General features: G+C 42.1%; 1 protein-coding gene across 1 annotated transcript in view; it reads left to right on the top strand.

Annotated features, from left to right (window-relative positions):
• BLK (BLK proto-oncogene, Src family tyrosine kinase) overlaps positions 1-25016 on the top strand; it is a 380194-nt gene that overhangs the window by 202793 nt on the left and 152385 nt on the right. Inside the window, exons 4-7 of the mRNA XM_069236157.1 lie at positions 8771-8861; positions 12323-12421; positions 15914-16017; positions 22658-22807. Coding sequence (XP_069092258.1) covers positions 8771-8861; positions 12323-12421; positions 15914-16017; positions 22658-22807 — 444 coding nt within the window. The remainder of the gene's footprint in view (positions 1-8770; positions 8862-12322; positions 12422-15913; positions 16018-22657; positions 22808-25016) is intronic.

The raw sequence follows: 25016 nt of genomic DNA, 5'->3' as shown, positions 1-25016 counted from the left end.
CCATGGGTGTGCTGTAATTACTATAGAGAGCTCCATGATGTACTTTTTCACAGAATGGTCAGAAATTCTGATGCATCTGTGGCACTAAACTGATGTATTGCTGTACTAAGGTCAAAAAAAGGATGCTACTCTAGTAATGCGAGGAGGCCCCCATTGTAAAAAGACCTGCATCAATTTCACGCCTGCTCTGAGCAGGCTGTAAAATTGTGATGCAGTCAAGACTTAGAATGACGCAGTGAAATGTTGTAAATTGTACTGCATCAGTTCTGTGTGGCTTTTTGCCTGGGAACATCTACCTTGCAAGTATAATGTGGTGCAGTGGTTTACAAACTGATACATTGGGCCCAATACGCCACTTTGTAAATTTGGAGTAGTGAAAAGCACTGTTTAGTGCCATCAATGCATCAAAAAAATGACACAACGGGTGGCGCAAAGGCCTTGTAAATGAGGCACCTAGTCACATGAGACCGGATCAAAGTAAACAAATATGCCAGACCACAATGAAGCATGAGTCAGATTCAAAAAGTGGATTGTGCCCTGTCGGCATTTAACTCCAAACTTAGAAGAAATTTCATCAAAAAGTTGTCTGAGAAGGTAAAATTCAGTGGGGCAAGGCTGCAGGTGGTGTCAGAGGAGGAGGCGTTGTCTTTGGAGTGCTACTGGATAAAGTTGCAGTTAAGATTTCTGTGTTTAGATATAGGACCTGATTTAGAGTTTGGCAGAGGGGGTCACTCTGTCACAAATGTGACTGATATCCTGTCCACTCTATTACGATTCCATTATAGCCTATGTACATGGTAATACGGCAGACGGGATATCAGTCACGTTTGTGACAGAACAACTACTCCGCCAAACTCTAAATCAGGCTCTCAGTCTCCTTTTAGGAAGCCAACAAGAGATCCATGAGGCTGGATACCGCTTTGGTGAAGGACTGCTCTACAGAATTTTCTGCTGTGGAGAAGAATGTATTGTGAGCTACAGATAAGTCAGTTCGACATGTATTGCACCTTGGGCAGATAGATGAGCAAGTTGGTCCCGGTCTTCTCTCACTTCTCAGAGCAGTTTTTAGCCAAAAGTTTTCTTAGTCTCAGGTTTTGGATTTTGACTATCTGTCACCTTTAGCCCCACCACCAAGGGTCCAAGACTAGAGAGGCACTACTTGTGGCATTAGGACTCACTCAGACAGGGCCCAGGTGCAGGTTGAAGAAGGTTGGAGCCTTTTCTGTCCCTGAGGCTCAGATCAGAAGGCCAGCCAACTAGCCCTTGGAGTCACTCTGGTAGTCCTGGGTTCACACAATTGAACAGGGCTCAAAAGACAAGGCAAGCCTCTGAATTTTCAAGGCAGGCTTCAGGCAGCAGGTCAGTAATTCCAGGAGCAGCATAGCAGTCTTCTGAAGTACACAACAGGTCACAGCAGCAGATAGTCTCTGAGAGTCCTTTCACAGGTCCAGAAAGTGAATGAAGAGTCCTATTTTATACATGGTACATTCTTTGAAGTAGGAGAAGCTTCTAGATAATTCCCTTTGATGTGCTTGAAGTTTTCTACCTCCCCTGCTCTAGCTCCAAGCTGGTTGCATGAACAGTGAAGTGGGTACAAGTCCTTTGTGTGAAGGCAGGGCACAGCCTATTCAAGTGGGGCTGTGCCCAGCTCCCCCTACCCCATCTTGCCAATGATGGCCCATCCCAGCACACCTAAGCCCTCTATTGTGTGGCTTTCTGGGAGGAATAAACGAAGTCCAGCTGTGCCCTACACCTAGTCATGTGACCCAGGAACATGCTGCAGGCACCAAATAGCTACCAAAGGAAAAGGCCAACTTTCTAAAAGTGGCGTTTTCAAAATTTTGACTTACTATCTGACTTTGCCATTAAAGAGGGTTTCAAATTACAATTTCTCAGGCACCAAACATAAAATGTTTTCAAAAGTTAGCAATTATTAAACACAAAAATACAAGTTCAACATTTTAATTACAATGCACCCTGCCCTATAGGAAACTCTTCCCCAAATGTCCCCCATAACACCTGTCCTAATTATGCCCATCTCATTAATTTATGTTTGTCCTGTGCAGAGACTCTTCAGGAGACCCATCTTTATTACTTCAATTGTCTTTACAGGTCTGGTGTTAGACACAGGCTCACAGGATATGGATTGGGCCAAGAAACCGAGATGGGTGTGATGCCTGGGTTAAATTATTTCTCTGCTGCAGTGAAAAAGTATAGTATAGAGCCATCTGTCACTCCTCAGCTTCAAGGAGGCCTTTCCAGAGATAATTTGAAAACTTTAAACATAGGAACCTCTCTAAGATTTTCTAAAAGAAAGACAGTTGGAAAAAGAGACAAGAACAAAGAGCATGTCCCTCTTCTCTTAACAGTTCGTCCTCCTCAAGTTCTTCTTGCTGGCCTTCCTCAGTTTATGACTCAGATGAGGACTCTGACCATGCAGATTATAATCTAAAGGGGAAATGCATTGAGCAAGTTGCTCCTCTCTAATTTACTGCCTTGTAATTGTTCTAGTTTGAATCTTCCTGCAGTGAAGGCCAACCTAGTACAAGTGGTGGGTTATTTAGACAGTTTGACAGACCTGTGTCAATTTAATTGCCAATACATTTAATTGTAAATAATCTTCATGAGTGGAAGAATTTAGCCCAAACAGCTATTCCTAAAATCACGACTCGCACTTATCCTTCAGCGCGTCCGAAGTCTGCATTGCTCCCCTTGTTCATGCAGTTCCTTGACAATCCTATACTCATCCGAATCTTAATTTACAAGCTGAAATATATGCTACCTATACTTTTTAATCATAGATCAAAGATTTTCATCATCAGTCTATCAGAATCTGCTGATGTTGCGGTCAAGATGAAAATGCAGGCATTTCCTTTCTGGTGTGATTTACTTTTTAAGTCTTAATTTGTGAGGCTTTGACACCAGAAGCAGCAGTGATGACTTGTCAATAAATCTGGGAATGAGACTGGAAGGTACGAGTTCAAAAGGATACCATTATGAAACTTCCCTTCCAGAGATCCAGACATGCACGTGGTGATAAGTTGCTTAGGTTCAAAATAGGAAGCATTCTCTTCTGTTCCCAACTAAGGAGAAAGCATCAGCTTCAACAGTGCCATATGTGGTTTCTATTTATTTTAAAAAGAATGCCTCATTTCTCATCGGGATTGGTTGAGGAAATATCAATTCAATTGCAAAAAAATTCAGATTTGCAGGTAAAATGCAGGCAAAGGATGTTCTGATCAAGCACTTAAACCTCCTAACCATTGCTGATTATTTCAAATGTAGTCATTCTGTGGAAGACCTATTCAAATTTTACAGAACATTGAGATGTTTAAATATTAGTTCGTTAGTTCATCGAGGTGATAAACTAAAGTTATAGAATAGTGTTCTAGGAAATCCTAGCTTCAGAGTAATAAAGCCGCCTCAGCCTAGCAATAAAAATCTTGCTTTTCCATGCAACATGTAGGATCTGTTGAACAAGTAGGTAGTAGCCCCAGTTCCTTTTCAAGATGGAGACCTTGGTGTTTACTCTGATGTGTTCCTAGCGGAAAAGAACACACTGTTTAAGAATGCTTAACAGTAGGCCAATCTCTAATTTTTAAGGATTTATTTCAAGATAAAAAGATGGCAATGCATCATTCCTCTAGTCGTTTGAGGGGAATTCATGACTTCTCTGGACCTTGCGGATGCATATTTAAATACTCAGTCAAACCCAGGCTCTAGTAATATCTTCAATTCCCAATCAAGGATCTTCCTTTCCAGTTTCATGTACTTCCTTTCAGTCTGAAATCAACATCACTTGTCTTCATCCAAACCCCCTCTAGTCGGGATTCTGCAGAACGAGGGAACTGTTGTACATCTATAGCTTAACAACTGGATGATTCATGCAAGTTCAGCCACTATGGTGCTGAAAGAATTTGCTGAATTTGAAGCCTTCTACACCAGCATGACAGTCTGATAAATCAGTCAAAATCTCATCTCATAACATCCCTTGGCCTACAACTCGGATCAGTAAGATTCTAATTGGATCCTGAGAAGATGTTTCTGCTGCAAAACTCTTAATTGCCAAAATGCAATATTACCTTCAGATTCTTCTAGAGTCAAAATTGTCTCCATTTCAAATGTGGCTGAGAGTTCAGAATTACATGGTAGATTTTATCACTGTGACTAATGGTGTTAGCTTTCCTTTTGGATGCAACACTATCTGTACTATCCTGAGCAAGACTACATTTGGGTATGGCATCCAGATGCATTCTGCAGTATTGGAAACCTGCTTCTCTTTCCCTAGATGTTCCTATTCTCCCTCCTTTCGAAGATTCCTAAAGTGCTACTTTTATGGTTGTTTCTCAAAAACTTTTTGAGGGGTGTTCCATTGCTTCTTCTAGTTCCTGGTATTGCCACAGTTGAGTCTTCTCGTTTTGCTTGGAAAGCAACTTTGGGAAACCTCTGTACCAAAGAGTGTTGTTTGAAGGAAGGTTCAACCAGTTCTTTGAACTGGAAGGACATAACAGAAATTTTTCTTGCTCTCTAGACTTTTGAGTTGTCTTACCAAGAGCAGTCTGTAGTTGTGAGGACAGACAACACATTGTCCAAGACATGTTGATAACTGGACGGGAACCAGATCTATATCCCTAGCCTCCGTGGCTGTCTGTAATTGTTGTTGGGCAGAGAAATATTTATTTTACCTGAAAGTGGTGTATATCAGAGTGGTGGACAATGGGATTGCACATGCCATGAGTCATGTTTTCCCTTCCTCTCAGAGCTATTGTCTTTCTAAGGAGACTTTCTAGCCATATGAGAGAGACTTTGTAATCCCGAAAGAGGCTTGGGAATCCCCTTCCACTCCTATTTGCTTCAAGTGAAAATGGCTTGCTTCCTTGGTTCTACATAATATTCTAGGATGAGGAAGCCTAGATAGTGGATGCTCTCTAACTTCTTTTTGGTGCACCTCCTCTGTTTAGCCAGAATTTGGAGAGACAAAAGAAAAGTTATTCTAGTAGCCCATTTGGGAAGATAATGGGTTGCACTCCCCTGTTATGGCAGCACTTTTAAGGAATGGATTCTCCTTCTAGTTCCTTGCCTCTCAGCTTTCCAGTCCTTCTACCAGAATCTGTCCAGAGACTTCAGTTATTACTATGGAAGTTGAGACGTTGAGGCTTTAGTAATTAGGTATTGATCAGCCAGTTGGCTATAGCCGTTCAAGCTTCCTGTCATCTTGCAGCTTGGTGGTTTACATCTATCAATGGTCTTTCCATTCTTGGTGCAGTTCTAAGACCCTTAGACATGACAATGCTTCTCCCACATTAATCCTGTTTGTTCAGCAATTAATTGACTTGCATTTTTCTATTCCCACTTTAATGCTATTTCTTTCTTTAGAGAAACTTAAGGTGAGAGACTGAGAGGAAATGGGTTATTTGGATTCCAGATTACATAAATATTTTTCTTAGCCCCAACCTTCTTGTTAATCCTCTTTTCCTAGTTGGGACCTTTCTTTATTCCTGGATGCCTTCCATAAAGCTCAGTTTCTATCTTTTAAGTTGTTGTTTTCATTATTGCAGTTAACTCCTCTGCACAAGGATTGTTATTATAACCCATTACATCAAGATTTTTCCTCATCAATTGATTCCCTTATATCGTCAGGGATGATTCCCAAAATTAATACTAATTTTTATTGTGCAAAGGAGATCACAAAATGTCTTCCCAAACCCAGCGACCTTGGAAAAAATGGTTGAACATACTGAGCACACTTATGGCTTTCTCCACACATGTGTACCATACTGCCAATTTCAGATTATGTGACTTCCTTCTGGTGATTTTTGGTCCAGCCAGACATGCTCCTAAAAATCCTTCCTGTCATCAAACGGTTAAGATCCACTATTTTGAGAGTTTACAGAAAGGCAACTCTTTTTGCTCATTGAGGGGTGATGTGAAGGTCTACCTGAATCATGGCTGCTTCTTTGGCAGAAGCAAGAGGTGCCTCATTGCAGCATATTTGTGCAGCGTCTACTTAATCTTCTCCCTTTTCATTCATTTCTCACTACCGTTAAGATTTGGGTTCTGCGAGTAAAGAAAGTTGTTAACCGTGCTGGAGGGACTCAACAAGCTTTGCTCATTATTCATTTATTCTTCAGTTTGTTTTCTTTGACAGCACATAAGTATTCTTAGTCAGTAAGGATTGGGATGAGCTTCCATTACTTACTGGTAATTCCATTACTCAGATTCCATCTTCCTTGTCCCAGGCCCTATGCCCCTTCCTCCCAAACTGAGTGAAATTAATACGGTTTTCAGAATGGGTAGTCTGCTCAGCAGTTAACTCAGTGAAAATAAAGTTTATATGGGGCCATAACAGGGCAGTGCTTTCTTGAGGACCCTTATGAGTTCTTTTCTAGGTGGTGAGACGAGTGTCTGTCAGGGAGGTGCGTACACCTCACATTAACAAGGGCTTCAGTGGGGAAGATAGAATCTGAGTAATCAAAAGTAATTGAGGCATTACATACAGTTGATAGATAGCTAGTGTGTAATTATGGTTGAGTAACAATTACCATTAAAAAGACTTTTTGGTTTTCTAATAACTTTGGTACATTTTGACAAATCTAAACAAACTTTCCAAAAACGTTTACTGGTTTGGGTTCTAGATGCAAAGATTCATACATATTTGTCAAGGGGGGAATCCAGCTAAATAGGGGGTGGGCATAAAGTGGCACTTCGAATTTTTAACTCCCATAAGAATCAGTATTCTCCATTAAAAAAAAAAACACTGAACGGACATACACCAAACTTGGCATGAAACTAGGACTTGATTTGTGTGTTAGAAATCTATTCAGTGAGTTTTAAAGAAATTAGTGTGGTCTGCAAAGGATTAAAACGTTAGAGATAGATTGCCAGTTAAACTTTTTTTTTTGTTTTAAATTAGCCTATAACTTTAGCACTGTTTACACACAAGTTGACAGATACTTTGCTAGCTTACTCTTGGTATATTTAAATTTGTGTTGCTTCATGATTGGGGGCATAGTTAAAAGTAGCAATAAAAAAGTGTTAATTTACTAATGGCAAGAGATTGGGATAAATTTTGCTCCGTCGGTGGAGCTGGTGGAATTGTGGCCACTCCACATTACGCTTGTAACACAAAGTTCCTGCCAGATTCCGCCAACCACCTTGTGCGCGACTCATCAATGGTAAGTTGGTGAGTGAGAATTGGCATCCCCTGGCATGATTTTTGGGCACTAGGAGGGCACCCGGCAAGATTTTCCCAGTGCGGCAACTGTTCATGGTCTGAAAGCTGCAGCTCGAGTAGACAGTCTACTCAAGTGGCAGCCAAACCAACTCGAGAACCAGCACCGTCTGGTGTGCTGCGTGGTGCAGTTCACTCTGATTTTGCAGCATGGGATAGGACTCGCTTCTGGTTCTGCTCACCACTACTAATAACTGTGGCTTCAGTTGATGAATCTTGGTGAAATTTGGCAGATATGGCTTGTTTATCCTTCTGTGTGCTATGTAAGTTTAATGAAGATCTATCAGGGAGCAACGTTTAAGATGTGGTAAAATCTTTTGATGTGCAAATAACTTTGCTTTGGTGTTGTGTAATGAATTTGTATGAAATTTGGCAGGATGTTAGAAAATTAAGCCCAGTTCAGGGATCTCAGGTTTGAAGCAGATCCAATAAGAGGGGTCAAAGTTAAAGGGGAGTCAACAAAATATTAATTTGCAAATAACATAGGCACACAATTACGGTTCTGCTTCATAGTTGGCTGACACTTATAATGTTTAGCCTATTCCTGATGTTTTCACGCAAATCCATCAAGGGTGAGAACATTCAAAGGTAGAGTTGAAAAAGCAGCATTTTGCTTTCTGATACTGGTAAAACATGCTCAACACTGAACTTGAAAATGAAACTTTGTTCATGCCAAGTGCCTTTGCTTGTTTTGGCGTAAATTTGTTCAGTAGTTTTTGAGACATTAGTGTTACAAAAATGTTTTGGCTTCTTAAGAGGTACAGATATATGGACTGTTAGTCAACATTCAATTCTAAAACCTGGGGTTGCAGTCTTCTGCAGATCTCCATTTGCCTTTAGTTGATGTTTTGTGAAAGTGACAACCACGATTTTATGAAACTTCAAAATGTGTCACCTTTACAAAACTTTGTTGGTGAAATTATGTTCAAAGCTGATACGTTTTGGATTTGATTTACGACACTTTAAGCACTGCCCAGTCTACTGCATCTAGCACATATGGTACTCTTTTTAACTGTTATAACTATTTATCTTCTTTACTTTACATTGCTTTCAGCACTTTATGGCCCCTAATCCTAAATTTGTGTCAAGAATCAAATATATCCCAACATAGCCTCAACCACTTTCTCATTTTAATGGTAATAAAAGTGCTGCTGCCTTTTCAAAATATGTTAGTATGGTCCACTTCCAGAATATTAATGCTGCCATTTTACTTACGATTGCTACACTCACTATCTAGTCTACTGTACAATATTGATGTTATTGGTTGAATATTTGCTCTCCACAGTTGCACAATTTATGTAAAGCTTGACCATGATTCCATTGAGAAATGCATGCATGGTTGTTGGCATTGTATCATGAATGCAATTGGTTATTTGTCCTAAGTTAAACTCTTTAACATATGAAAGGGATTTCACCTAAAACATGACCGAGGGCTGTGATAGGTAATTGTAGTTTTCTCTTTCCTACTCTATTTCCTATAAAGTGGAGAGAGCAGACTCTGTACTGGTGAACTCTAAATTTGTGTTTATGTATTTACAGAAACTTTTGCTGTGGCGTTATATGACTATTCTCCTGTAAACCTCCAAGACCTTCAGCTACACAAAGAGGAAAAAGTAAAAATTCTCTCTGAGTAAGCAACTGTAGTTTCTGCTAAATTATGCAGCAATATCAACTTATTAAATATTCTTAATGAAGGATATTTTCTTTCGGGGTAGAAATCAAGAGTGCAAGACTTTAACGTGTAAATTAACAGATATGTGTCTTTCTGTTGCACAGAAACAAATCATTGGTAAATTGGCGCATAATTGTGTATGATGTGATACAGTTTTACATAAAAGATCAAGGATCTCAATTTAAAATCTGTGTTCAATGGTGACAAATTCTAGTGAAAGAAATGTCGGGCTCCCTTAGTGTGCACAGGGTGTCTTCTCATGTGTGACTGAGATTTCAGTTTCCAACTAAAAATCACACTTACAGACGTCATGTAGACTAATTTCAAAACCAAAGGAAAACCATATGAATCTAGTTTAAAAACCATCAATTCACATGCATAAAGTCATTCTTATTTATCATACAAATTCATAGATTATATTGCATGACTTAAAAACAGAACGGTGGACCTCCACACATAGACATAATTATTTAAACTTTTCTTTCTAAATGAACAGACCAGTACAATTACAAATAATTGTTTGCATTTACAAAAGTCATCAAGTTGGTACAATCCTTCCTTACATGTTTGAACACCAAATTTATTTAGCATTGGTTTGAAATACTCTCTCCTTAAATCGGTGCGTAAAGGGATAGTAAAAAGAGACTTCATTTTCAGAACTCATGGCATCACACATAGAATTACTTACATTTGTTTTGTTTCACTTTGCAGTAGTACTATTTAATGGCATAACCACAAGCCTAGACTTAAGTGCATGTGTAGATTAAAATAATTTTAAAATATCTTAAAGTGTACTTCATCTAAAGAAAAGGTTTCTTACTTCAATTCGGTCCTTGATGATGGGAACTTTTGGATGGGGTAAAAGAAATACATTCCTCCCTTCCATACCCTGTCATCTAATTTTCAGGTCCAATTTTTTGTGACAGACAGCTGTGATTTTAGGCTATTTTGGTAAGATTTCAACTGACTGCGAAGACTGCATCATTCTTTTTACCCTTTAGAGTACTTAGGGGTAAAATCCTATTTCCCACAACCTAGGTATATGGACTTGTGATTATAGGGGTTAAAAACTGTTGTTTTTATGCCTGTGATCACATAAGAATTAGGAACTTTGCTTGCTGAAGTGGGAATCAGCTGGTTCCTAGTCTGTATTTAAATAAATAAATAGAAGTTTCCACAAGGCCTTCTTAGCTTTTAATTGAATCTTTAACTAGAGTCCAGTGAAATGGAAGTTGTCATGTGTTTCTTCGATACAGAGTCCCCCTCTTGCAGCCAGCGATACCAAATGTTTTGTTACACATTGATTGAAAGATTCCCGATATAGAAAATATTTTTGGCCCGCTGATGAGCTGTAATTGTGATTTGATCCCCTACCAAAAATACTGGATGCGGTATTATCACACCATTACAGGTTTTTACCCCAGAATATGAAATTAGTGCATGATTTTTGTTGTTATCACAAAGATTTTCATGAGTATTCCTCTTGTTCTAGATATTGTCTCTAGGATACATCATACCAGATTTTTACACACATCTGGAAAAAACCTGAACGTTCATGTTTTCCCCTCAACACTTTCAACCCAGATTTGGCTAATTACAGCATCTTCTACACAATTTAGCATAAACCAAAAAATTGTAATGAACACCTTACTTGATGCAACATGGGTTACTGCCATTGTCATGTTTGGCTGTCATTATTCTAAATGAGACTGCTGGATTCGGGTGGCAGCACTCCCAGGCTGTGGGGAACTGAGTCCAATTCCACACCATGTGACAACTGTCGGCCTAACCATTCCAGCCAGCTAGCAGTACCTCACCAGCACCTAAAAGTGGCTGTGATTTGTAGGAGCTGTGCATATGACATTCTGATTTCTCTGGGAAATCGTGTTGCAACAGATCTCATCCCTTTCTCTCAGTTACATCCGTCTCACACATGCAAAGTCAAACTGAAGCAGAAATCGGTTCAATATATTTTATTGAATCAACTGCGTTCTAGATAAAATAGCATGTACTGCAATGGTTAGGATGATAAAACAGAATAATACTACTGTGGTGACAAGGAAAGTGAAACACAAGAAAAGTCCCACTATAGTGTCAGAGTGCTAAGTGTCAGAGTTCCTACCTACGCCACTAAGGTACTACTAGAGCACAGCAGTGTTAGCTCTAAACCGCCCTTCAGGTTCCCTAAGAAGACACCATCCCCCATACCTGATTATGATAGTAGTGAAGAGGGTTGTTGGTCTACTGAGAGTCCTCTCTCATGTGAATGGAAAGACACCAAGTCTCAGCAGACAGCTGTAGGGAAGCGACAGCATACAGTGGCAATTTTCTGGCTGGATCTCTCCCTTTAATATATAGGAGGCAGAGGGATGTTTTATAATAAAACAGCTGTAGTTCGAGAAACCTGGCCTAATGTGAGAACACGTATGTTTCTCGTGAAATGACAAAGATTGTGGTGTTCCACTTTGAACTGACAACATATTGGAGACAGCCTTGAGAAAAGCACAGAATGAGAATGTCTGAGTAAATAGACCAGGAACAGTTTCTGTTCTAAAGGTGTATGAGGTGAAGGAAAATAAAACATTACAGCAGAAGAGAGCCTCTGCTCAGAAAATAAAATTAATTGTTACTAGGCTAAAGGGCGCAAGCTGCAGGCCAATGGCTACAATAACCTGCCCATAAAAAGCTGCTAAAATAACCTTATGATACCATGTCACATTATATCACTGTCCTCCTGCCCTTTTGGAAAATCTTCTCATGACCTGTGAGGCCTGTGCCGATTTAAAGCATCTCATACTGTTGGGTCTGCATTTTACAGTCACCAGTGTTTTAGTAAAAAATGATGGTTTTCTAAAGTTCTCTCTGCCCTATGCTGGTTGATATAGCATTTAGCCCTGGGTGGAGTTTGCAGAGTTCCGCTATGCAGAGCGATGCAAAGTGCCCAAAAAGCTCCGTGCTACACGGAGTTCTGCAAGTGCCGCTGATATTTAGCACCAGGTGTTTGTCCTGCACTGAAAAATCAGCCCCAGTGACTCCATACGTAGCGAAGAGGACGCTGCTTCTTTTCTGCCACTCGAGTAGATTTTCTACTTGAGCGGCAGCTTTTTCAACGCGAACAGAAGTTTTCTCAACGCGAGCGGTCACAATCATCTGCGACCACCCGCATTGAGAAATCTTGCCGGGCGGTGGTCTTGAATAAGATTTTCTTTGCTCATGCGCCGCTATGCAGATTTTTTCTGAACTCCGCCCTCTAAGCAGAGCGCAAAGTGGGAAAAACTCTACAAACTCTGCGAGCTGAGTAGATTTCACCCCCAACCCAAAATAGTAATATGCTTGGATTATATGTAATATTATTGTAAATACAAATTTCACAAACATTGTATTCATTTCACACTTTAACATCTCTTTTTGTTTTATAGTAACGGAGAATGGATGATTGTGAAGTCTCTTTCCTCTGGGAAAGAAGGCGCTGCGCCCAGCAAATACTTTGCAAAATTGAAATCCATTGAAGTAGAAAAGTAGGTTTTAAGTTTTACTTATTTTTCTTTCAACTTGTTTAAAATTAAATTGGCTTATATTGGGTGATCAGCATTGTATGTATTGTGCCATTTTTTCTAAACGGGCATCTAAGGCTTCATTATAGGGAACTATCTATAACAAAAATTGGCGTGTAAGTGTTATCATGTAATTTGTAGCTGCACTAGGGTGTATCTTAATCCATTGCTTTGCAGTTTGTAGAAATTGACAAAATATTTTGTGTTGCCTTGTGGCCCTGGAAAGCTAACATTGCAATTTCTGAGACAGTCAGGAGATGTCAGGGACTTTTGTGGCCATGAATCCTCGCCCACCCTTGTGTGACAAACTTTCACAAGCCACCTTGTTGACTTGCCATAATTCCACAATGCAAGGTCTGGATAAAAGAGACAATGGTGGTGAGGGCTTCTGACTCATGGTGAGGATGCAGTTTGGCAAATAGGTGCTAACAATCAGATGGGAGTTCTGCCCTCGCCACGCACAACTTCTTGCAGATATCTGGAACTTGAAAGGCTGCTCCTGACTGTAACCCCTGAGTTCTGCTTCCACTTCGCAGAGAATGGAGAGGGAGTGAGCAGAAATGGAATGACCTAGGGTAAACGGGGATGACTCCTGACAAGCCGGCACCTCTGAAATATTATACGACAACCCAGGATCACTGACCAATCCAAGAAAAGGAGTTAATCATGACACTCATGCACATACATGGCCATTTAATGGCTGTACCATAAAGTTACAGGCATCTTCAGGGACTAAAAACGGTTCAGAATAATCTCTGGCATCCTCCATTCATGGCCCCTCAGTTCCAGCTGTGATGTGTGGTGCCCAAAGGCAATCCAACAGGCATAGGCCCGAATCCTCAATCAAACAGCTTGGCACTGGCAAAAAGAACTGTTTCGAATGCTAACGCCACATATTTATGAATTTATTTCTACTTTATGTTTGAAGGCACCCATTTTCAATTTGCACATTCAAAGCTGGATTGGTTGCTTCTCGCTATATCCCCCAGAAGGAGAGTTCCTCTCCCCCATTCACTTGGAATTTGCATTTTCATGGGTTCCACGTATACATTACGGGCACCCACTTTCAATGTGGCAGATTGCCTTTTCTGAACCTCAAACACTGCTTGTATTGCCCCTGTTACGCTACATTAGCGGTGTGTAAATACAACTGCTCTGGTTTAGTCAGTGATCTTGATTTCTTTATTAATTCTGCACAGTCTTACACATTCTGGGGAACAGAGGGGCAAGTGGAAAGAACAGGGTGGAGGCAGTGCCTTGGGTGACACGACCGGCACAGGGGCTGGTTCAGTGGTTGCTGGTGTCCGACAAGATGAAGTTTTAATGCGGGCACGATTATTTATAGACAACCTCATTGCAGTAAAGTGCGACGACTCTAGCTTCCATAGGGAAAACTGCAGTGCTGGCAAAGGGGCGTCCATCTGCTCAAAACTTCAATATGAGTGGCCTGGGTTTTTTGGCTGTCACTCCCCCACCCCTGAAGTTCCCTATTACCAATGACCTCAGTTGTACCCTGAGGATTCCCTCAGAGTGGAGGAAGTACTTAGAGAATTAGAAAAGCTGCATATAATTCCCTGCTAATTCTCATTTACCCATGGAGACTCACCCAGCCATGCTGACTGTTTGGAGCAGGGAAGTGTCAGAGTGATAGACCTGGGACTGTATAGTTGTGATGCATCTTGTAATAGCGACGGGGCTGTTGAACCCAGTTACTAGACCCATCAAGATTACAGGCCGTCTCATAAGGAAGGCCTTAGTGAGTTCCATTTCGTTTTTTCACTTGAAATTTCGAATTCTTTATATTTAAAGAAAGGGGCCAAGCTAAATGTTCTGTTTTCACTGCTCTCTGGGATATAATGTGGAAGTATGAGATAGAACATCTGGGGCATTCATGACTGTACTGGGTTTGAAAGGTTAAAGATGGATCGAGCTGGGATTCATGTCAACTGCAAAATCTTCTTGAGGAATTTTTGCCATGCAATGCAGACTTCCAGAACAGAGACTACATCATGCTACATTAAAAGTGAGAGTGTTGAGTCTGAGGACTTTTTCATGAATTGGAGTGGAATCATCTCCCGATAGCATGCTCTTTTTCATTTTTTTAAATGATAAAATGACAGTTTTCCATTTACAAGTGCAGCAGTAACTTATTACAGAAAAGGGAGGAAGAATGAATCATGGTGACCCCAGTCTCTGACTCAACTCTCCAGAGGTTTCAAGAATTTGATGCTTAGAAACTGGGATAAAATTTCCTTTTCTAAGTCACCAGGAACATTTTAGAGTGGACTTGATTGAAATCTTACCCGCTGGGGAACTTACTTCTAGAAGCCTAGTTTCTAAAAAGGTTCAAGGATCAGAATGACCTGCTGAGAAGAGACTGCCTGCAAAAAGAGTAGTGAGCTCAGTAGAAGCAGTTCTCAGGCAAAACTGGGTTTTGGTAAACTGCCTTTACCAAAGTTTGGAACCTACATCATCTTTGGCAGTTTAGTTGAACCTGCATCTGCCGAAGAAGCATTGCACCCCACCAGCAGGATGCTCCTTCGGCCATTCAGAGCCTATCGCTGCTGCAGCATCTGGTATGTGATTCTTCAAGCCAGTCTCCATTGTGGTTCAAGCTGATGCACATCACATAGTAGCACACAAAATCTTGGCCTTGACACATATCTTTACAAGCTGGAGCTGTAACCCCACTGGACTTCTGGATCCCTGCATCTTCTAACCTTTCCCATCCTGATTCAGCACAGGTTCAATGGATATAGAACTCTAATTTGTTCCATTGCAGTGGATTCTATCAGTACTTCCCTTCTAACCCAGAAAGTAAACTGCTCCACTCACTCTAACGTCACATCCTGGCCTACTCAAGAGTAATCATCCCTTGCCCCTTTAAATTCCTTACATGGGCTTTAGTATGTTTTGAAGTTGTCTGTCTTTCTCTTTTTAACATGGATCTATTTTTGCCCAATTGTTTGTTTCCCTCATTATTGTTCATGTCTCATTTGATTTCATAGCTGTATTGTTTTCTGTTACAAAGAACACTTCACATGTTTTCTCTGGGCATTGCCTTGCTACTCGGGACATGCTACCGAAGGTGAGCCCACAGTTTCTAGTTTCAGTATGGGGGAGAACCAGTATACATCTGTGGGATACCTGGTCATACAGGTGGTAGCACAGCCACAGCTCATATTGAAATGTGCCCTCTTCCCTCTATCCTGCTAGTGTATTCTCTTACACTGATCCCAATTTATCCCCGGGTTTCACACTCGTCTTGCAAGATAAAACACCATGCTATTCACACATTCGTAATCCTTTCGGGGGGAGCAGTTTCATAGTCAAGACAGTAATTCAGAATTGATAAATAAATACCCATTCACCCCCATGCCACTCATGTGAACATTTAGAATCATATGACATTTGCATTTTTAAGAAAATACCCTAATATTATTATATTTTTCCTAGATGGTTTTTTAAAACTGTCAGCCGGAAAGATGCAGAACGATACTTGATGGCTGTTGGCAACAAACCTGGAACCTTCCTCATCAGAGAAAGTGAAACATGCCCAGGTGGGACCAATTGATTTGTTATTTGCAAATGAAACCAGACAGAGATGGGAATAACACACTCCTGAATTTGCCCTGGTAGGAACAGGTGGACAAAGTCATGTTACACAGAGCTTTCCACAAGCCCCATACACAAGCCCCTTTTATCAAGGTCTAGCCTGCTAGCCAATACTGCTATGTACACTGGGCCTTACTGTCCTGTAAATCTATTTGAACAAGCACAAATACACTTCACAAGAAACAAGTAACTTTTTATTTAAAAGTCCTGCACAGGTGCTCCTCGAAAATTAGGATATTGACAACACTTGTTTTAAGAAACATGATTCTAGAAACACCATGTCATGCAATTTCTTTATTCTGTATATTGATGTAGATTATGACACACTTTTCAACTGTGGATATCACTGCCAAGATATGGGCATCATAATGTTTTCAGAGATTTATACTTAGTATATATATGAAATTCAGAGAGTTTGGACACAGGTATTCCGTACATTTGGCAGAGACCACGGTTTATATTTTTATATGCTTTTTAGGCACTGATCCTTGGCTGCCCTATGTCAAGTGTGATTTGTTTAATCAGTTTGTTTTGCTTGGCAGTATAGTTCCATTTATATCCTTTAAATTAAAGACTAAATATATCAGAATATAGAGATAAAATAGGGCTGCAGGAGTGGCAAGAATTACTATTTTCCTGCCCTAAGTAGCTAACTGTTTTTAATTTGTTTTAGGTTGCTAATCTTTTACTATTACTTCTTCAACACATGATGAGACACCGTACTGCAGTATCCTTCCAAAGGAAAGGCAAATACAACAATTCATCATTGTTTTATTGTAGGCCCTGGCAAGCATTTTCAGCAGAACCCAATATACATGAATTTCACCCTATTTGGGGTCCGCCAGCAGTCCTAACTAATTCTCCCCCAACCCTCCTCATTGCTGGTAAAGCAGAACTTGGTGATCTGTCCTCCGGCTAGCAATACACCAGCCTTAGCTTGTTATCCAGAAGTACTTAAATCATATAGAATAGTAGATAGTCTTCTATTGTTAGACTAACGCTACCGCAACATAAGGTTACATATAAATACATAGGGCTCATTTAAAGTTGGGCTAGCAGCCAGCCATCTGCCAGGGTGGCAGAGGCCATTACCACCACCACCTTGGTGGACTACCCTCCACCATAATTAGAAGTGCCCACCGGCCTTCCAGGGATCTCTGTGCTTTCAAAGAGATCCCACCACAGCAGCTCCTCTGAAGTCACTTAAAGTTTGCTGAGTGGCTGCTATGTTCCATGCGGCCTCTCTACAAATGTTTTTGTTTTAGAAAAACAAACTTGCACATACCGGTTTTCTAAAAAAAAAATACTAATGAACTTGACACCTTGGGAGTTTCTCCAAGGGTGTGGGGGTCATTTTTCTTTTTAGGACTGCCAGGCTTTACCTATTTTTTTTTGTTGCATTTTTATATAGCAGGAACTCGAACCAAAGGTATCGGAGTCCTTTACATGAGCACTTGTTACATTACACAAGCACACATTCATTTTTGTTTTTTAGGCACAGGGAGATTATGTGATTTCCAAAGAATCACAAGACGTTCAGCTGATGCCGAGATTCAAACCCAATTCCCCAATTCTAAAGTCAGTAGCTCTTGATGTTATGCCACATCCTCTCCATCCTCTAGTGGTTCTAAACTGAAAAAGAGCACATCAGACTGACCGCTCTAAATAGGGTAGACAGTCCAATGTAATTACACCAACCCCCAGATTCCTTTGTGCTGTTGATGGAAGGTTTCCACTGGCAGAGCAAGTGGGTGCACCACCAGTGGAAACAAGGCAATGAGCCCGACTCTAAATAGAGCTGGCAGAATTTCAGCTTGACGGACAGGGTACTCTGCAATGTTTGCGAACAGATGATGGATGATTTAATGTATTTACTCAGATTTACCATCTTTGTCAGCCAAGACAATAAAGGATCTTGGTTTCTTCTTGGAGGCTAATTTGTTGTTGGAGAAACAAGCCAACCATCTGACTCCCCCCAGCTGCTTTCTCCTTTTGTGGTTAAGGTAATTGTCTCACTCCTTCCTACATAAGCCCACTAGATTGTGGTCCAGGCAAGTATTGTGAGTTGTCTCAACTATTGTCACTCCCTTGTCTTGGAAATCCCTTTGGGTGTATGGAAGAAGCTTCAGCACATCTAAAATGTAGTTACAAAAATACCTATTTGATGACCTAGGTATGCCTCTGCCTCCACTGCCTTGGACACACTGCTTTGTATCCCAGCAGCGAAAAGGACCATCCATCACTTCAGTCTACTCTGTCTAAGAAATACATTTAGCATGTCCCTGTTCGCCTTCTTCACTCTCAGGATGCGTTCCTTCTTTTTTTGCCTAGATTTGTTCAGGTTCTGACTGGTTTTCAGTGGCCAGCTGCTAAATCATTAAATTCTCTGTCTCCTATGTTATGTAAAATGTGTGCACTTCTTCACTTGAGGAGGCATTGAAGAATTGTCCGTATAGGCTGTAATTACCCTATGGCCATGTATGCCACTTTCATGGATTACTGCTATTTTAGGTTAGTGTCTATAGCTGTCTCTTAGTGCCAGGACACCTGTGTTGGTATTAGTGCACTCAATAAAACACTAGAACATTACATTTACTGAGACAGTATAGCTTACTTAGCCTTTACTGGGACTGTTAGTCAGTCAACAAGTAGTCTAAAACATTCAGTGCTAAAAATAGCACATACCACAGGTTTTTTTTTTGGTTCCCCATAAATCATCAGAATTTCTTATAAACAAGTACAAGTGTGTGAGCACACGTTGAGCCAAGTAACTATGGACCAGTTATGCAAATATCTGGGTGCAAAATACTGGTCAGAAACTGTGATCAGTATTTTTACAATCAGTAAAGAATGTTACAAAGTGACCTGTGTACATATAGGTCGGTCTGTAAAATTCCGAATTGTAGTGGTTTGTAATCTAATTAATATGAATGAAATAGGTCGCAAATTGTGACTTACTACAATTCAAGGCTGTTAGACCTGACAGCCTTAGGGTGGTCATCCCCCAACTGTTTGCCTGCCTCCCTCCACTTTTCAGACATTGTTTTTACTGTGGTTAGGACTCTGCACACTTTACCACTGCTAATCAGTGCTAAAGTGCATATGCTCTCTCCCTTAAACATGGTAACATTGGTTCATCCCCAATTGGCATATTTGATTTACTTGTAAGTCCTTAGTAAAGTGCACTACATGTGCCCAGGGCCTGTAAATTGAAAGCTACTAGTGGGCCTGCAGCCCTGGTTGTGCCACCCACATAGGTAGCCCCTTAACAATGTCCCTTAAGAATGTCTCAGGCCTGCCCTTGCAAGGCCTGTGTGTGCAGTTTCACTGCCACTTCGACTTGGCATTTAAAAGTACTTGCCAAGCCTTACACTCCCCTTTTTCTACATATAAGTCACCCCTAAGGTAGGCCCTAGGACAGGGTGCTATGTAGGTAAAAGGCAGGACATGTACATGTGTGGTTTATATGTCCTGGTAGGGGAAGACTCCTAAATTCGCTTCCCACTACTGTGAGGCCTGCTCCTTTCATAGGATAGCATTAGGGCTACCCTCATATACTGTTTAAGTGGTAGATTCTGATCAGAAAGGGGTAACCAGGTCATGTTTAGTATGGCCAGAATGGTAATAGAAAATCCTGCTTATTGTTGAGGTTGGATTTTATATTACTATTTTAGAAATGCCACTTTTAGAAAGTGAGCATTTCTCTGCACTTAAAATCCATCTGTGCCTTACAGCCTGTCTCCAAACAACGTCTGGGCTGGGCTGGTTGACAGCTGCCTTGTGCATTTCACCCAGACAACCACAAACACAGGATACTCAGTCACAACTGCACTCATCTGCTTACTGAACGGGTCTTCCTGGGCTGGAAGGGTGGAGGGCCTGACACTTACATTTCAAAGGATAGTGGCCTGCCCTCACACAGTGGACTGCCAAACCCCCTACTGGGACCCTGGCAGACAGACCTGTACTGAAAGGGGAACTTGTGCACTTCAAAACCACTCTTTGAAGTCTCCCCCACTTCAAAGGCATCTTTGGGTATATAAACTGGGTCTCTAACCCCACCAACTCAGACACTTCTGGACCTGAACCTGCAACATATCAAAAGGAACTGCCTGGCTGCCCAAAGGACTCAGCTGGACTGCTTTGCAGAGAAGGACTGCTGCCCTGCTGTTGCCCTGCTGCCCTCTGACTTTGCTGAGAAGTTGTCTCCAAGGGCTTGGATTGAGCTTGCCGACTGTTTTCTGAAGTCTCAGGGCCAAAAAGATTTAATCTCTTCAAGAAACTCCTTGTGCGCCGAAAATCGGTGTACAGCCTGCCGGAAACGTTGCACAGCCGTTTTGCGACCAAGAAATCGCCGCACAGCCAAACCGGAACGATGCAGCCTGACTTCTTGAGTGAAGATTCGATGCAGCGCCTGCCTTGGGACAGAAAATTCACTGCACAGCCCTTCCGGATCGACGCAGAGCTGAACCGAAATGACGCAGCCCGATTCCCTGAGTGGAAAATGACGCAGCTCCTGCCGTGCAACAGAAAATTTGATGCATCGCCCTTCCGGATCGACGCCATGCCTGTGACTTCTTCCAGCACGCCCAGGATTTCCCCATAGTCCCTGGGCATCAAAAAGATCCCCGCCTAGCAGTGAGGAACCAAGACTGCGTGCTGGAAATTGACGCAAAGCCCATGCAGCGTGGAAAGCAACGACACATCGCCTGCGCCGCACCGGAAAATCCAACGCACACCCTACTTTTCCCACGCATCTCCTCCTCTGCTGCCTCCGTGCATGTTATTTTTTGGCACAAACCACGTACGTTGTGCAAACAATAGACAACTGTTGATTCCTAAGATTTAAGACCCTTTTTAATATTGCAAAAGTGATATCTCAACTTGTGCTTATTGAATCTTTATCGTTTTGACCTTAATTTAACCAGATAAATATCTTATATTTTTCTAAACCTGTGTGATGTATTTTTGTGGTGTTTTCACAGTGTTACTGTATGGTTTATTGCACAAATAATTGACACATTGCCTTTTAAGTTAAGCCTGAATGCTCAGTGCCAAGCTACCAGAGGGTGGGCACAGGATAATTTGGATTGTGTGTGATTTACCCTGACTAGGATTGTGATCCCTATTTGGACACAGGTGTATACTTTTGCCAACTAGAGTCCCCATTTCTAACAAAGGCCATCACAGGGATGGTGGCCTGCTGGGTTAGCAAACCACCACGTCTGTGATTCCTTTTTAAAGAAGAAAACTTAAAAAATTCAGCTTGATTTTCTTAAAGAAAACGGACCTACATTTAAAAAAAAGTTAGGATTTATCTCGAAGTTTGTTTGATAGTTGGTAGTGCTTTCCTGGACCACTGCCTACTCCCCAAATCACATTGGTTTTTTTTCATTCTGATTCTCTTTTCAGTATGCATTACCACCCCAACTCAGGAGTCAGTAATTATTTACTCTTTTTGCCGCCGGTTTTGGTTATAAGTAACATGGGAACCCAAGTGTCATCTGGCAACCAAAAATAAAATTATTATGTTTACCAAATGGTCACTTTAATCAATTTCCATGTAGACAGATATTTTAAAAAAAAAACAAGAACAATTTGGCCCATTTCTTTATATGTACAATCGTATTTCGGTTGACTACATATGGACCCAAACGCGATAGAAAGAAATGTGCTGTACACACGCTTGATCACCTACTGTCACACGTGAGTAGCACCTTCATGAGAACACCGAGGACACCCACTGCGCCATCACAAATGTTTTTTAAATATCTGTCTTATGTAAATTTTGAGTAAAGTGACCATTTGGTACATATATATTAATTGTGGCATTTTTGGTCGAGGAACCATTGTTTCTTCTATACCATTTTCGATTGCAAATCAATGATGGAATCAAACCAATATGGTATTTGTAGGGATGCCTGCAACACACCCATTTCCAAATACTGATTTGGTATGGGATAACAATCCCATTTAAAGAGTCGGTGAAAGTTTGCTAACTCCATGGGATTAATACATTCAAAAAAGCATTTGAACTGTATCAAATAATGAATCAGAGTGTTTGTGACATCTGATTTCTCCATATCCACTTGCTAGTGGTTAATACCCAGTAATAAGAGAATTAATTACATGCTCAACGTGAGATATCTCTTACAAAAAGGGATATGTTTTTTGTTACTTTATAGTTTATGGTTTAACGTAAACTGCTTTGAATACACATAGACCTACTATATGTATACATGCTATTGATACAATAAATAAATATTGTAATAAAATAAAATCAATCAATCAATGCATTTGTAAAGCGCACTTCTCACCTGTGAGCATCTCAAGATCAACACAATAGTTCAGCACACCCGATAAAAAGAGTGCATTAGTTGATGAACTTATGAAATACTTCCTTATCAAAAGAATTCACTTATTTCCAGCCTGTCAAATTATCACATTTTGATGCAACGTTTCAATAGCGCTTACCCTGGTTCAAACCCTGACTTTATTTTATTATTCAATCATTTATTTTGAGTAATATTTTTATGATAACCCTGTGATAAGTGCAATGTATTTTCTCTTGCGTTTATTTTTCAGGTGCCCTGTCGCTGTCAGTGAGGGATGCGAACACGGCCCACAGTAGCGTCATCAAACACTATCAGATACGGACGCTGGACCAGGGAGGGTATTACATCTCACCCCGGCTCACGTTCTCCACCCTGCCAGAACTGGTGCAGTATTATTCGAGTAAGTGTTTTCAGTGAGCGCCTGCAGTCTGTTTGTGCTTGGCACTGGCGGGGGCAGGTAACAAAAGCTGTTGAGGCGCTTTCACCCATTAGGCATGCTGGAGCTCTCCAAACTTTGCATCCTGGGCTGGAGCATAATGAGAGCACAGTAGGCCATGAAGAAGAGCCACTTGAACGGCGTCATTAGAGTACTCACAGCAGGGACACTGGGAGCAAGTGAATGGCCAACAAAGGGTCAATGCCAGGCGGGCACAGCACTTGCAGGCGAGGCAAGGTCAAAAGGGCTGCCAGAGCAGGTTTTCGGTAGCAAGGAAAGCCTAGATGCCGCAGCTCTTAACACTAAAATGTGGTGGGTGGCTCATAACAAGGGCTGTGCTGCAAAGTGCTGTTAGGACCAGGATACAAAGGGCTTATGGTTGGAACAAGGTGATCTGAAGACAAACTGCATATGATTTATGACATAGGGGGTCATTATGAACACGGCGGGATTCCCTGCCGTGTTCATGCTGGGGGTCTAAACACAGACCGCCAGCCCGTAGAAGACCCCGCCGGCCCTATAATATACATTTCACTGGGCCGGTGGGCGGAAACAGTATTTCCGCCAGCCGGCCCAGCGGAATGCTGGGCCAGGACATTGCCGACGGCTCCACATGGAGCCGTCATCAATGCCACAGTTCAGCGGGTGCAGCAGCACCCCCGCGACGGGGCTGTGCACGAGGGCCCCTGCACTTCCCATGCCAAGTGCATGGGCAGTGCAGGGACCCCCCGGGGGGGCCCCCAGCACCCTTTCCGCCAGCCTTTCCCTGGCGGGGGAACCACCAGGGAAAGGCTGGAGGAACAAGGGTTCTTTATCCGGAGGGCTGCGCTGCTTGCAGCCCTGCCCTGTCGGATAAAGAAATCCGCCGCCGTCTGTGGTGGTCTTCCTTTGTTTATTATATGGCAGTCCAGACCGCCATGCCGGTGGTGGGGATTTCCGTCACCGCCGGCATGGCTGTCTGGACCGCCATGTTCATAATGAGTCCCATAGTTATCAAATTTGAATGTTTTATGGCTCATATTAATCACCATTGACTTGTGATGATTTATGATCCATAATGTTTGATGTTCAATAAACTGCAGCTGTCTACGCACCAGCAAGGCTTGTGTTCTCCCTTGTTATTTAAGGGAGTTGGGGGCGGGGTGGATGGTGCCAGTAGAAAAAGAACCTGTAAGAGTGAGATAGAGAGCCTGGAAGTGGAGGGCCGTAGAATAAAGAGCCATGAAATGGACACAATTCGCCCTTGATATTCACAACCACGGCACCGGGTGCTGGAAAAAAAAAGATTTTGGGTCCTGCATTTATGTTTTTTACAATATTTCTAGGCACATAGGGGATCATTCCAACCCCGGCGGGCGGCGGGCGCCGCCCAAAGACCGCACCGCGGTCAAATGACCGCGGGGGTCATTTCAACTTTCCCGCTGGGCTGGCGGGCGCTCTCCAAAAGATCGCCCGCCGGCCCAGCGGGAAAGCCCCTGCAAAGAGGAAGCCGGCTCCAAATGGAGCTGGCGGATTTGCCGGGGTGCGACGGGTGCGGTGGCACCCTTCGCGATTTTCACTGTCTGCTAAGCAGACAGTGAAAATCTTTGTGGGGCCCTGTTAGGGGGCCCCACGACACCTGTTCCCGCCAGCCTCTTCCTGGCGGTGTAAACCGCCAGGAACAGGCTGGCGGGAAGGGGGTCGGAATCCCCATGTGGAGGATTCCCTGGGCCAGGGGAAAACCAGCGGGAAACCGCCGGTTCCCTTTTTCTGACCGCGGCTTTACCGCCGCGGTCAGAATGGCCCGGGAAGCACCGCCAGCCTGTTGGCGGTGCTTCCTCTGCCCTCCACCCTGGCGGTTTGAAACCGCCAGGGTCGGAATGAGGGCCATAGTTGTTTGTGGCTCCTGAAAATATGAAAACAATGTGAATGTTTACAATATAATTTTAATCTTTTGCATTTAGAAGTTAACCTGCAGTGGTCAGAATTTAAATATCCCCAAAGCTCGAACAACGTTCCTCTATCGTGACCAGTCAGGCACTGTTATCCTTGTAAAGGAACCTCAACCGTCCACCCAATCTTCACTTAGCAACATGCACAGTTTACTAAGACACCAAAAGAGGTCTTACGATACCCCTCTATCCTGCACTGAATTGACTGACAGCCACAGAGCACTTAGAGTGCACCTCTACTC

Source organism: Pleurodeles waltl, chromosome 5 (assembly GCF_031143425.1).
Source record: "Pleurodeles waltl isolate 20211129_DDA chromosome 5, aPleWal1.hap1.20221129, whole genome shotgun sequence".
Lineage (NCBI taxonomy): Eukaryota > Metazoa > Chordata > Amphibia > Caudata > Salamandridae > Pleurodeles > Pleurodeles waltl.
Note: the sequence above shows the minus strand (reverse complement) of the source record. Positions and strands in the feature narration are given on the sequence as shown.